This window comes from Nicotiana attenuata, unplaced genomic scaffold, assembly GCF_001879085.1.
Source record: "Nicotiana attenuata strain UT unplaced genomic scaffold, NIATTr2, whole genome shotgun sequence".
Lineage (NCBI taxonomy): Eukaryota > Viridiplantae > Streptophyta > Magnoliopsida > Solanales > Solanaceae > Nicotiana > Nicotiana attenuata.
Genome location: NW_017674229.1, coordinates 46,218 through 60,934, shown reverse-complemented (window position 1 = coordinate 60,934; position 14,717 = coordinate 46,218). Strand labels below are relative to the sequence as shown.

Sequence of the window (14,717 nt, the reverse complement as noted above, 5' to 3'; positions counted from 1 at the left end):
AAAGCTTTTCCTGCTAGAGACAACGCAAAGTGAACCGAATAACTGCAACATTAATATTTTTACACAGATACTTGATTTTCTTATTCTCAGCTCCAAAAGAAATGAAAACATATATCACCATCAACCGCACTATCCCAGGGAAAAAAAGAGTCAAAGAAACAACACTAGTGGCAATGGCAAGTTGGCAACACTAACATACAGAAGAATATCAGTAAAAAGATGAAAATCACCTGGTCACCATCTTGCTGACCATCATCTACTGGACCATCCAGATCTTCCAGCTCCATATCGAAGATGCATTTGGTGAAATCCTCATTTAAGATTTCATCCCATGCGATGTCTACCTAAGAAACTCAAGGACAAGAAGAAAGTCAAGTTAATGCAACAACTTCTACACAGTGACAGAGCGAAGCTTCAATTTCAAACAACTTACATCCAAATCTATCAGCCAATCCATAGTTGCCACAAGCATGGTTCTCCCAACAAGACCACCAATTGCTCCACCCTCCAGTTTTAACATGTTCTCCACATATGCCATGATGAACTTCAGGCAAAGAAAAAAAACATGGATAAGAATTTAGGAGCTTCCAGCAATAAGGAGCACAACAGAGAAGAAATAGATTATCAACACAAGGTTCTGGTGATGCAACGTTCACTAATTCAAAAAAATGTCACTAGAACCAGAACATTTAATAAGCTGCATAGTGGAAGAATCTTCTTTGTAAAGAAAGCATGTATCTGCACTTACTGGTTCCTTTGTGTAATTGATTGGCATCCTCTGCCTCTTTCTCCTTTACTATCTTCTCAAGTCTCAAGGGGGAGAGAGGAACTAACTCTGCAATGTCTATTAAAGTTGAATGGACACGAATAATGACTTGGCCCTTCCGTAGAATGCCACGTGGCTGATTCAACAATGATATGAATGAAGGAGGCGGCACAAAATTGTTCACAAGCATTTCCAAGCACAAATCAACATACTGCCCACCGGCACCGGATGTAGCCTACAGCATAGGAGAAGACTCATGATCATAGACACAATTAGACACAAACATGGAAGATTGCAGCACTAAAGCCACATACCAAGGATATAAGTAATTCCATCAAAGCATCCATTACATCAGTCCCATAGTTCCACATGCTCATTCCTAAATCTGAAGGCGAATAAAACATTTAAGTATACAAGCTTACCAACCACTATTCTTATCTAAAAGATGATGACTGTTAATACAGCTACTTAGAACTTACAGATGAAAGAAGACTTTGATGATGAACAATGTCTAGACAAGAAACTGATCCTGACAAAGCTTTTAAACATGTCTGAAATGCGAAGACCAAATGAAATGAAAATTAAAACATGAAGCAACAGAAACCACCTAAGAGTTCTTCTGTTGGAATAGTATTTTTTCTTTGCCTATTCTCGTGGAAATATTCATAATAGACAAGGGGGCATGGCCGGTTCAAGGAAAAAAAACAAGGAATGGATCACGGACCGGATCTCGAGGTTTCGGCCATTGCAAATGTCAAAATCCGGTTTAGAAGACGAAACTGACGTTCACCTGCCAGCCTAATTGACCCCGGAATTCCGGCTTTCCAGCAACGGGCTACTGAAATATCCGGTTCTCTTATTCACCAAACCGGTCCAGTCCATATTTTGACCCTTAAATTATAGAAGCAAATGGTCGGGTCAACCCGAACTTCAAAATTCCCGACTTACAATCCCAACCGGTCATCCTTCGACTTTCTCTCTTTCTATAAAGTAAACGGAAAAAAAAACCCAATCCGCAATCCCTAACTCGGTTTCTCCCATCTTTCTCTTCTCAAAAAAGCGGAAAAACAATTTACAAGTAAGTTTTCTATTTTACGCCTTGAGATTATTCATTTTATCCTTATAAATATACATGGGATTTTGATATTGTTTCAGACTCTCATATAGATTGAAGTTAAAAGAGTGATTAAAGAATTTGTAAATGTTAAAATGGATTCTAATTTGGAACCAGTGCCAGTTACTTCACAAAAACATGACCCCGCATGGAAGCATTGTCAAATGTATAAGAATGGGGCTAGGGTGCAGCTAAAGTGTATATATTGTGGAAAAATATTTAAGGGTGGTGGAATTCATAGGATTAAAGAACATCTTGCGGGTCAGAAAGGTAATGCATCTACTTGTTTGAGAGTTCAGCCTGATGTTCGGCTTTTGATGCAAGAGAGCTTAAATGGGGTTGTAATGAAGAAGAGAAAAAAACAAAAGCTTGCTGAGGAAATATCAACTTATAATGTTGGCACTAGTGAGATTGCTGCATTGACTAATAGTTGTGGCCTGAATTCGGAAGTTGACTTGCTTCCAATGCCAGTTGAAGCTCTTGAACAGACCTCTAATTTGTTTCTGAATCGAGACCACGGATGTAATAAATTGGGTGGTAGGAAGAAAAAGGGTAGAATCAGGAAAGCCTCTTCTTCAAATAATAACGCCATGGTTCTTGCAATGAACCAGGCTGCAATGTCGAAAAGAGTGAACAATCATGTCCATATGGCAGTAGCCAGATTCCTTTTAGATGCTAGGGTGCCTCTTGATGCTGTAAATTCTGTTTATTTCCAACCGATGATTGATGCGATCGCTTCACAAGGAGCAGAAGTTACAGGCCCTTCTTACCATGACCTTAGAAGCTGGGTTCTAAAAGCTTCAGTTCAAGAAGTGAGGAACGACTTTGATCAATGTTCAAGCACCTGGGCGAGGAGTGGTTGCTCTGTTTTGGTTGATGAGTGGATTACAGGTAAGGGTAGAACACTAGTAAACTTTTTGGTCTACTGCCCCGAAGGGACAATGTTTTTAAGGTCTGTGGATGTATCTAGCATAATAAATTCTCCGGATTCTCTTTATGAGTTGCTTAAGGAGGTAGTTGAGGAAGTTGGTGTGAGAAATGTGTTGCAAGTAGTAACTAGTAGCAAGGAGCGATATGTTATTGCTGGGAAAAGGCTCACTGATGCTTACCCTACACTCTTTTGGACTCCTTGTGCTGCTCACTCCGTTGATTTGATGCTCGAGGACATAAAAGGACTTGAGTGGATCAATACAATAATGGAACAAGCAAAGTCTATATCAAGATTCATCTACAATAATAACATTCTCTTGAGTATGATGAGAAAGTTCACCTTTGGAGTTGACTTAGTTGATCTAGGAGTTACACGCTCGGCAACTGACTTTCTGACACTAAAACGAATGGTAAATATCAAACACAATTTGCAATCAATGGTTACTTCTGTGGAATGGATGGAGAGCCCACATTCAAAGAAACCAGAGGGGTTCGCTGTGCTAGATTATATCAGTAATCAGTCCTTTTGGTCTACTTGCAGCTTGATTACCCGCTTGACAGATCCCATCTTGAGGCTTTTGAGGATAGTCTGTAGTGAGGAGAGGCCTGCGATGGCATATGTTTATGCAGGGCTCTATCGAGCAAAAGAAACAATTAAGAGTGAGCTTGTGAATAAGAAGGATTACTTAGTTTATTGGAATATTATAGATCACAGGTGGGAACCACTTCAGCGACATCCTCTTCATGCTGCGGGGTTTTACCTCAATCCCAAGTTTTTCTATACTACTGAGGAAGAGTTGGGCCTCCATATCAGATCTCTTTTATATGATTGTATAGAGAAATTGGTTCCTGATCCTAAAATCCAAGACAAAATTGGGAAAGAAACTACTTCTTACCACAACGGTGCTGGAGATTTTGGTAGGAAAATGGCAGTGAGAGCTAGAGACTCTCTTTTTCCTGGTGAGTGTCATTCCATGAAATGGATTCCTGTATACACCTACTATTTGTGTGGTTTTAAATCTCCAAACTATTAGTGGTTTGGCAAAGTTACTTTAATCAACTTGAATATGACCTCTAATCTATGTTCTGGGAGTTTCTTGTAGGTAGAGTGTCAAATGCCAGTATCCCTATTCCTCTTTAGTCTAATTCCTCTCGGATAGTCTAGTGGTCGCGATCATCATTGGAAGAATCACTTCATTCAAAACAAATTTACATATTGTATTTTCTATATTCATTTCTATTTCTTGTTTAGTTCCCTTTTCTTTCTAGTGTGTCGGCTTATGGCGACAAGCTTTTATTTGTATAGGCTTGGTAGAAATTGATGGATTCTTATTTTGCTTAAGATCCTTTGATCAGAGAAAATCTCTTTTTGTTAATGGACGCAAGCAAGTTCGAACCATGCTCTGTTGCATAGAATGTATTCTTCTAGTTATAAGAAACCATGTAAACATGTTTGCATTCTTGGTCAAGGTTTCAAGCTGTGTCAGTTGTTAACTAGTATCTCTCCCATTAATTTGCCCTTTGTTTGCATATATTTGACATTACAGATTATGGAGAAAAGTTAATTCTTTTTTGTCCAACCATAGTCAGTTTCTTTAGTTCAGTAATTATTGGATTTTGGCAAAGCAAATTAACAAGTAGTAATAATTTAGCATCACACTCCTGGGAGTGTGAATATTTGTCTGTTTCGGAAGTGTGTAATTATGTTGTAATTCTTGCAGCTGATTGGTGGTCAACTTATGGTGGAGGATGCCCAAATTTGGCTCGCCTGGCCATCCGTATTCTTAGTCAAACATCAAGTTTGATCAGGTTCAAGCCAGGTCGAATTCCTTTAGAAGAGATGCATGAGACAAAAAATTGCATTGAGCATCAAAGACTTAATGATCTTGCTTTTGTTCACTATAACTTGTGGTTGAGGCAAAGGTAAAGGGAGAAATTTACAAACTGTTGTCCTTTTCTTGAGATGAAATAGAGTGTGTCTAATTTATTGCTTACAGCAATAGGCAAAACATGGATCCGGACTGTATGGACTCCATCTCCTATGACAAAATGGACCTTGTTCATGACTGGGTTTCCAGAAGGGAACTAAGCTCGGAGGACATGGAAAATTCAGACTGGATGACAGTTGACCCACCTTCAGGCAGCATAGCTCCCTTAGGTCCACTAGTTGATGATATTGAAGCCTTAGGTGCAGGTAACTTATGTTTCTCACTTAAGAAATCTTTGTTAGTTGCAATCTTTTGACGATCATGACCGTCTACCACAGGTTTTGATGATTTTGAAATTCTTGGTGGGGGGCCAAAAGATAGTGAAGAAGAGAATGGAGAGGAGAATACTATAAATAAGTGAACTTTTGCTATAGAAGATTCTTGTTCTGTTGGAAGGAAATGGGAAGATTATGCTGAGTCCAGTGTGGTGGTGAGGTGGACCTTAATTTTAAGCCATAACAAATGGTAGCGAGCAAAATTGAAGATTTGGTGCCGATGCTCAGTTGTTATGTGCTATTCCTCTACACAAGCTTGTTTCGTTTGTATCTTCCCGTTACTGCTGATAGCAATCTCGTGTAGCATGTGATGTAGACATTAATCTCTTTTTCTTTAAATAGAAGCTGTTGCCTGTTAGGTAGGCCTTGTTTGTTGAATGGTGTGACTGATTGAGAATCTGGAATCATTCCGAGAAGTCATTGGTATCTCAGCAATGCAGAGCAGCTGGACTAAATCTTTCTTTAGAAAAATATATAGGGAGGGGGAAAGATCTATAATTGAAACTGGTTCTGATTTTTCTACTTTCCTCCTGCATCTTGGTGAAGTTCCGAATTTCATTTACAGTGAGACTGTCGACTTTCACATTCGTCTTCTGCAGCTTTGATGCAAGCCAGCCAAAAGATACTGAGACATACCAACGCATGGACATTGGAAGATGATTTTTGGTAAAGAGATGCAGAGGGAGTTGGTAGGAGAAGGCAATTAAAGGATCGGATTTTAACAGGTGCTTGTAAGTATCTTCCCAGATTTGGTATATTCATAAGATGGGTAAGTCCCGAAAGTAATCTTAGGTGGGCACATACTCTGCAGTAAGCTACACAGCAGGACTTAAATATTCAAAACTTGGAAAATAAACTAAGGGTCTGTTTGGAAAGCCACCCGGTAATCGAAATTGGTGTAACAGCCTAGTAATTACGATGACCTATTTGTTTGTTATAACGTAATTACAGTGTAATTACAAGCGTACTGTTTGGTTGCACAAGTGTAATTATACAGTTAGATAAATTTTAAATGAAGTAATTATCAAACATAAGAGTTAACATAATAAATATATTCCTATAAATAATTTTTTGTAAGTATAAATGATATTAGATTTAATATTTAATATGCATATTTTTTCTTGAATATACATTAATGAGTAATCATATATTTATAACTAATATTGTAAAAATAACTGATACATATTTTCCAAAGTAATAATATTTAGTTTAATTAATTATAAAAATTATAAATATATGTTTTGTTAGAACATCATGGAATGCGTGTTTGATAAAATAAATTAATATTTATAAGTATAATGTCATAACATTATTTAAATGTTTGACAAAACTAATCTATCAACTCTAACTAAAAAATAAACAACATGCAATGTGAAATAACAAGTTAATATTACTAAAACACGTAAATTGGAATCATAAAAAAAAACACAATTTCAAAATAAAAAAGAAAGCGACACGTGAAACAGAAGGAAAAGATAGCTAAACTCGAGGGCAATGATCTCGCTTGTCACCGGGGAGAATGGTACCAATAACGATAAAATTAATGCCGCCATCTGGTAGCATTCAATGAAGAATATTCTATAGCATTAAGTGCATGATCCGTTACAGAGAATATGGTATTCATTGTCCTTTAATGGACCTCATAATTGTCATTAAAGAGGAGCTTAATCCTTAGATCTTGTTCTCTATGTGTAACTATAAATAGTAAGCTCTATCATCATTGTAAAAGACACGAATTTTCTAACAAACAAGCAGTACAATCTATGAAAAACTTAATAACACTTCACTTGCTTGCTCATTTGTGTTGTTCTTATTGCTCCGGGTAAGTCTACGCCCGGAACCACGATATCTGCTGTCTATTTCAATTTCAAGGCTAAGTCTTATATTTCTGTTTAATTCATCAATTATTTTAGGATCAAATTAATTCACTTGTCTATAAATCACGTATAAATTCAACTGTACCATTTTACGGGTAAACAGTTTGGTGCCCACAGCGGGGCATAGATAGTCGTGTGATTGAATTGATCCCTGCATCTGTTACTAACTTGTTTGATTATTTGTTCTTAGCAAAATCATTTTTGTCGCTCTTGATTTCCTGATTCTTTGTTTGATATGTAATATCGCTCTTGATTATACATTTTTATCGATGAATTATTCCTAATACATTACTTGTGCCTGCTCATTTCTAGGCTCGTTTGGTTCTGTTTTTGCGTGACTTTGGCCATTGTTTTCTCGATCTCCGGCGACCCTGGTATTCTCCGGACAGTGCAATAATTGAGGATCATGTGTTCATCACTTTGTTGTTTCTTTTATGATGGCAAGAAACTTTGGACTTTATCATTTCTAGCTGAGTTAATCTGATGCTGTGACCTTGATATTGGGTTGATTTCAATAATACTCCCTGTGGGAACATTGTTCCACTATTGTGGCTGTTGTAATTTTGCATCACCGTTTTACCTCTTTGATGTTCCTATGGTACTTGCTATTTTCGGAGTTTCTGCTCTTTGTTATTGTGAATTTCTTATGTGTCATTGTGTATACGGTTAAAATCGGGCTTGCCCTTTTTGTGCGATTGATTGAGGCTGAAGCATGATTAGTCGAGGATCGGCATCGATTTATGTCAAACTATGGTGCGGAGTTAGGTTGTCAAGCTCAAGACCCTGAGACCGATTAAAATCAAGACCGACCAAGATTGAGATCGATCTAGATCGGGACCGAATAAGATAGAGATCAAGGGAAGCTTATTGGGTCGAATAACGGGAAGACGAAAGATCCGCAACCGGGCGAGGATCACGGCGCAAATCCCGGCACGTATAAAGAAGAGACTGATTAATTAGCCAATCATGGAATTTTTTACTGTATTTAGAATTATACCAAGAGTAGGACTCCCCTACTAGATAAAGGGGGTCTAATCATTTGTAAAGCACATCATATTCACGTTACAAAAGCAATATATTCTCTTACTCTTAAGCTCTCAATATTTTTGTTATTGTGTTCATACTTTCCGGCGAAATATTAATTCGATTCGAGGGCAACCTAGCTCAAGGATTAAAGCTATACGTTCTATATGGGTTGCTTTATCTGTATTCGCAGTTAATTTCATTGTCAATTTACGTTTTCTCTCAATTTGTGCTAAGTAGATCACGTGTCCTTAAAACCACAGTATAAATTCATTTGTTATCCGTTTCTAGGGTAACAGTTTGGCGCCCACCGTGGGGTTAAGGATAATAGTGATTGCCTGGTACAAATTTTTGTAACACACACTATTTTACGCTTGTTCTTTGATTACAGGATTAAAAAATGTCAAACTCTCAATTAGCACCTCAACATATTGACAATGATCTCAACCACCACGGCGAGAATGAGAACATTGCACCAGGAAACGTTGTACCCTCGATGGAGTTCCGGCTATAGATCCCATCGACGTCAGTTTGCATGTAGCCATCAATGGAAATTTGGCCATCGATCCAAAAAGCAGCGTCCGTGGGGATACTAGATCAGCTACTCAGAATGCACATGGTGGTGAAGATGGAGGGATCAGGCTGCGGGTAATCTTCGAAATGTTGCAGGCCCAACAGGTAGCAATAGCTCAGCTCCAAAATCAGAACCAAACGCCAAGCAGGGTCGAACTCGAGCCATCCCAAGAAGTTATTCACAGGGTCGAATCGGCTTCGAGAAAATCGAACAAGAAGGAATCGAAAACCTATCCTGCTATTTTAAAAATGCTCGAAGAATTGACAAAGCGGACCGAGACAAGGGAAAAGAAGATCGAGAAAAATGATAAGAAGGTGGAAACCTATAACTCCAGGGTCGATCAAATCCTGAGGGCACCACCGATATTGAAAGGACTAGATTCTAAAAAGATTGTACAAAAACCTCCCCCCCCCCCCCCCCAAGTGCGACTCCGAACCGAATCCCCAAGAAGTTACGTATGCCCGAGATTCCTAAGTATAACGGAACGAGTTATCCAAACGTACATGTCACCTCGTACACGTGCGCCATCAAGGGAAACGACTTGGAAGTTGACGAAATTGAATCCATATTGCTAAAGAAATTCGGGGAGACTCTATCGAAGAGTTCCATGATATGGTATCATAATTTATCGCCTAATTCTATTGACTCGTTTGCTATGCTTGCAGATTCTTTTGTAAACGCATATGCTGGATCCATTAAGGTCGCAACAAGAAAGTCGGACCTTTTCAAGGTAAGGTAGAAGGACAACGAGATGCGCAGGGAATTCGTATCTCGATTCCAAATGGAGCAAATGGATTTGCCACCGGTCATCGACGATTAGGCCGTTCAAGCTTTCACTCAAGGTCTTAACGTTCAAAGTTCAATAGCTTCACAGCAGTTGAAGCAGAATTCGATCGAATACCCAGCTGTCACTTGGGCCGATGTACACAATTGGTATCAATCGAAGATCAGGATCGAGGATGATCAATTGGGGGCTCCCTCTAGGTCCGTTTATCCTAACTGGCCCGTGGATAGAATCCAGAGAGATATCGACCGAGAACCGATGTCAAAAAGAGATCGATATCAACCGTATAATGGGGACCGTAGAGACAGCAGATCTGGGCAAAATTCTACACGAAATGAGAGGAGAAAGGATCGAGGTCAAAGTTCACGGGGACTTGGTACTAAGGAAGGTCACATTAAACATCCGAAATCCAAATGAAGGTACGACCCCATTTCAATTCTTTCTATTTTTCTACTAACACTTGCAGATTATCGACGAGGAGCGGCACAAAGCTTTAGGTCTTAAAGCACACGTTGCACTCTTTTTTCCTTGAACCGTTTTTGTCCCGATTGGGTTTTTCGGCAAGTTTTTTAACGAGGCAACAACGGATCGTGCTAACTCAAAAGTCGAAGGCCGACCATGAATCAGTGTCAAAGACAGCATTTAACAGTACCCAAGGCTCCCTACAATAATCCTCGAATACTGAGGGGCATTGCCTTTGGATGTCAACTTTGTTGCGAGGAAATTACTTCATAATGACGGGGTCTCGATAGGGTCAAATGGTCTAACGAACCGTGCCCAGATAGGTTGTTCGAGACCTGGATAAAAACATGTACGCATGTGTAATCATTTTTCACGAGAATAAAGAGAAGTATTTTTCCTTGCAATTATTTCATGTCTTAGAAAATGTTTTTCTACTTTACAATTCCATACTTTCAATCTATTATGGGAACGAGCTTAAGGGCCGATTATAACCAGAGTTCAGATAATCACTCCCACACTCGGGGACTGCCGTCCATAAAATAAACTCGAACAGATCATTGAACGTCGAGGACATAAGACCTCTTAGGCAACCCTCGAAATTTTAAGGCCACGGCCATACCCACTCAGGGACTGTTATCTTAGGCAGGCCTGGATAACCCGAAAAAGCGGGCTCACTGGGCTACACCCGAACTAAAAGGCTACGGCCAACTTAACACGGCTCGGAGACGTCCTAAACCCGTAACAAAATGGCTTCGAAGAAGACACAAAAGAAAGCAAAATTACAAATGCCTAAGGGCTACTTTTACTTCGAGTCCGAGAAATCATTCTCACTCGACTACAAAGCCCAAGGGCTATCTTAACCCGAGTTCGAGCAAATTCTCACTCGGGGACTATCTATCGAGCCCAAGGGCCACCTTGCTTCGAGTTCGAGCAAGTCCTCACTTGACTACAAAGCCTAAGGGCTACCTTATCTCGAGTTCGATCAAATCCTCAGTCGATCATAAAGCCTAAGGGATACTTTTACCTCGACTTCGAGCAAGTCCTCACTCGATCACAAAGCCCAAGGGCTACCTTATCGCGAATTCGAGCAAATTCTCACTCGATCACAAAGCCCAAGGGCTACCTTATCTCGAGTTCAAGAAAATCCTCACTCAATCATAAAGCCTAAATGCTACTTTTACTTCGAGTCGAGCAAGTCCTCACTTTACTACGGAGCCCAAGGGCTACCTTAACCCGAGTTCAAGCAATTCTCACTTGTGGGCTATTTATCAAGCCCAAAGGCTACCTTATCTCGAGTTCAAGCAAGTCCTCACTAGATCATAAAGCCTAAGGGCCACTTTTACTTCGAGTTCGAGCAAGTCCTCACTCAACTGCAAAGCCTAAAGGCTACCTTAACCCGAGTTCGAACAAATTCTCACTCGGGAACTATCTATCAAGCCCAAGGGCCACCGTAGCTCGAGTTCGAGCAAATCCTCACTCAACTTTTAAGCCTAAGGGCAACTCCATTTAAAGTCTGAACATTCACTCGGGAATTACCGATCGGAAACAGTCAAGTAAGTACTTACTATCGGTCTTTGCCATCTCAAACTTTGGACCTCCGAATACAACTTCATAATTTTATGCTAAGTCATTTTGACCCTTATATAAATTAAAAGATTCAGAAGCCAAGGAAAGGAAAAAAGTTTTATATATTAACTGAAATCTTTTTACAAGGGAAACACGGCCCGATGGAAGTTCTTTACAAAAGGCCTAAGCGGCCTCGACAGAAATACAAAAACTATTTAAATGCCTAAGTGTCTTGGTCATCTCCATCTCCGGGAGTGGCATCTCCACCTCGGGGTCTTCCGCGTTTTCGGATATTCATCATCATCATCGGGATAAGCTAATTTCCCGGCCTCAACTTCAAGCTTCCTAGCATTCTCGATGTCGGTTTAAAGATCGAAGCCCCAAGCGTGGATCTCTTCCAAAGTCTCCCTCCGAGACTAGCATTTGGCGTGCTCAGTGACCCAATTTGCTCGAACCTGAGTAGCCTCAACGACCTCCTTTGCTCGGACCTGAGCAGCTTTGGCATCGGCCTGGTTAACAGCCACCACTGCATCAGCATTGGCCTTGGTCGCTTCGACCTCCGATTTGGCCGTTTCGAGCTCTATGACCAGCTTCTCCTGATTGGAAATTGCAGAACCCAACTGAGACTGGAGCTCCTCGATTTTCTAGGCTTGCGCCAAGGTTTTTTCCTTTTTATTTCGGAGCTGAACTTTAGTCGAGGCCAGCTGGGCCCGGGCAGTCTCCTTTTCTAAGGCCAAGCGATCCATGTTCTTTTTCCATTCTTCGGCCTCAGTCTTTACAGTCTCTACCTCTTCACGGAGCTACCCGATTATGTCAATCCTTTGTTGGACCTGCGGGTTTAGATCGTTAGTCACTATGCCCGATTCATCTTCAGTAACTCTAAAGATTCTGTTTACCTACTCGACCAGAGCGGCATGCTCTTTTTGGGGCGCCTCTAAATCAGCTTGAAGTTTCTTAACCTCCACTTCTCTTTGCGCACCAATAAGTTTGAAGGCATCCTTCTTCTCAGTGAGCCCCCGGGTCTCGGCCTCATACCAGCTCAACTCCTCTCGGGATCGTAGGAAGGCCTCATGACTCAGCACCGCAATCTACAAAACACGGAAAAGGAAATTGTATAAAAAAGTATAAGTACAGAAATTGAAATTGTCAAAGGTATCTAAGGGTACCTGATTCAACGCCTGTTGAGCTTCATTGAACAGGCAGGGCATCTCCACTTTGTCCATCTTAGCCTGTTCCTCTTCGGTTGCCAAACACCGAAGGTAGCTAGCCACCCCCACGGGGGCAGAAAGGACCCGAGCATCCTCCGGGACTGAGATAACAATCGATCTTTTGCGCCCGGGATCAACACTTGGAGCTGGAAACCGATTGATCAGTTTAAGGCTCGAGGAAGCCTCACTCGATCTCTTCTTTGGAATCTCCAAGTCACCCAGACCGGTGGCGTCTTCCACACGGACAAAATAGCCACGGAAAGGGTCTTCTGCACTATGGACCCCTTCATTATGGCAAGTCTCTGCCGCTTGAGCATCCTTTATCATCGACTCGGTGAATGAAGGAAACGAGGGGGAATCTCCGATTTCTATCACCCCAGGTAAATCTTTTGGGACACCGCCTTCATCTCGGGGAGACTTGAGCCCGGTTTCTATATCAGCATCTACCGCCTCCTCGATCGCTTCCTCACCTCGAGGCAAAGCAAGTTCAACCTTTTCTAGCTCGGGGACTTCGGCTAAGGCTTCCTCGAGCTCATCTGGTCGCGGCGGTATGATCTCAGCCCCCACCGGTTCGGGAGTTCTTCGAACATCGACACCAGCTCGCACACGAGCCACCAGCCGGTTCCCTCTTCTTCTTCGTCTTCGGGCTCTTCCTTTAGCAAGCCGATGGACTGACTCCAAAGTTAAAGGGATGATGTACCCCTTGGGTTTACGGGTTGTCTTCTTTTTGGGCTTCTGCCCCTCAGAGTTCGCTGAAGTCGAAGCCCTCTTCCTCTTCTTCTCCCCACCGGCTTTGAAACAAATGATGGGGGAGGGATTTCTTCATCACCAGACAGAGGCCTCATCATCATCTCCTTCCCAAGACCTACAAAATAAGAGAAATGGGTAAGTTCAGAAAAATATTCAAACAGTGGTCAAATCATTAAGTCGAGGAGAAAAACTTACCATGGCTACTAGCCTCCCATCGACCCTTCGCAAAATTGCGCCATGCGCGCTCAGCATGTGTCAATTGCGATATCAGGCTCCTGACCCAGTCCTCGAGTTGGGGGACCGCACTCAGCATCCAGGCAACGGCTGCATCCAGTAAAACACGGATAATAAAGTGTGAAAAAATAAAGACAATAAACAGGAATTAGGGACGAAATCATAGTTGTATTTCATATTCCATTTCTCAGGAAATGGCATACTCTCGACCGGGATCAAGTTCGAGGTCTTACTCGAACAAATCGGACCATCCAGCCCCGGTCTTTGTCCTCATCTATGCTCGAGAAAGGTGCCCTAGTGGCCCGACGCTGAAGCTTTATTAGTCCTCCTCGATAGAGTTGGGGGCTATATAGGCGTATGAGGTGATCGAGGGTGAAGGGAAGCGCATCAACTTTGCTTGCGAATAAACGAAGTAGTATCACTATCCTCGAGAAAGAGGGGTGGATCTAACCAAGTGTCACCTCGTATTTCTTGCAGAAATCAATGATAATCGGATCCAAGGGACCCAACGTGAAGGGGTAAGTGTAAACACTTACGAACCCTTCCACGTGGGTGGTGATCGATTCTTCTGGAGCAGGCACCACCATATGTTTTTTATCGCAGTTGCAATCATTTTTAACCTGGGAGAGGAGTTTTTCAATTATCGAGCATAAATACCTCTATACTGGCTTACATCAGCCCGACACCGAGGAAGTCTTTTCAACCTTGAAATCAGAATCAAGGACACACCCTCCGGGAAAACTCTTCAGGGCGTGGCTCCGCCGCTGTTTCCTCACCGGTCGACCGTGACGATGAAGCAGTCTCCTTTTATGGAACGGTTTTTGAAGTCTTAGCCATTTTTATGAAGAAGAATGAAACTGAGGAGGAGCGTTTGTTAATTTGTGAAGAAACAAGTGAAGAAACTCAGAGATCTGAGAATGCTCTTAAGAAGGGAAAGGGTTTTGGAGATTAGAGTGAAGAGGATTTGAAAGTAAAATTTGAAAAATGAAGAAAGATACATTTATAGGTTTAAGATGACGGTTCAAATCCGGTAGTGACCGACCGTCGACTGGCACACATTAAATGCCTGGGAAACTGTACCGACGAGACATTTTGGTTACCTTTATTTCTTACGTCATGATATATCGAGGTGAAGATCAAGGGCTTAACTTGTTTCTTGTCATTAC

General features: G+C 41.4%; 2 protein-coding genes across 3 annotated transcripts; one reads left to right on the top strand and one right to left on the bottom strand.

Moving 5' to 3' along the window:
* Positions 1–234: 234 nt before the first annotated feature.
* LOC109218242 lies at positions 235–1,335 on the bottom strand. Its single transcript, XM_019382596.1, has 5 exons — positions 1,246–1,335; positions 1,081–1,145; positions 749–1,001; positions 434–544; positions 235–344 (listed from the first exon to the last, which is right to left on the bottom strand). The coding sequence occupies exons 2-5, from the start codon at positions 1,141–1,143 to the stop codon at positions 325–327; spliced, it is 447 nt and encodes a 148-aa protein (XP_019238141.1). The 5' UTR covers positions 1,144–1,145; positions 1,246–1,335; the 3' UTR covers positions 235–324.
* Positions 1,336–1,741: 406 nt separating this feature from the next.
* Positions 1,742–5,504, top strand: LOC109218243. Of its 2 annotated transcripts, none has more exons than XM_019382598.1 (4): positions 1,742–3,770; positions 4,532–4,733; positions 4,814–5,004; positions 5,077–5,504. In XM_019382598.1, exons 1-4 carry the CDS (start codon positions 1,976–1,978, stop codon positions 5,157–5,159), a joined length of 2,271 nt encoding a protein of 756 aa, XP_019238143.1. In that variant the 5' UTR covers positions 1,742–1,975; the 3' UTR covers positions 5,160–5,504. The 2 variants fall into 2 exon arrangements, with proteins under 2 accessions (XP_019238143.1, XP_019238142.1); XM_019382597.1 differs by having other exon boundaries at positions 1,743–3,770; positions 4,808–5,004.
* Positions 5,505–14,717: the final 9,213 nt, after the last annotated feature.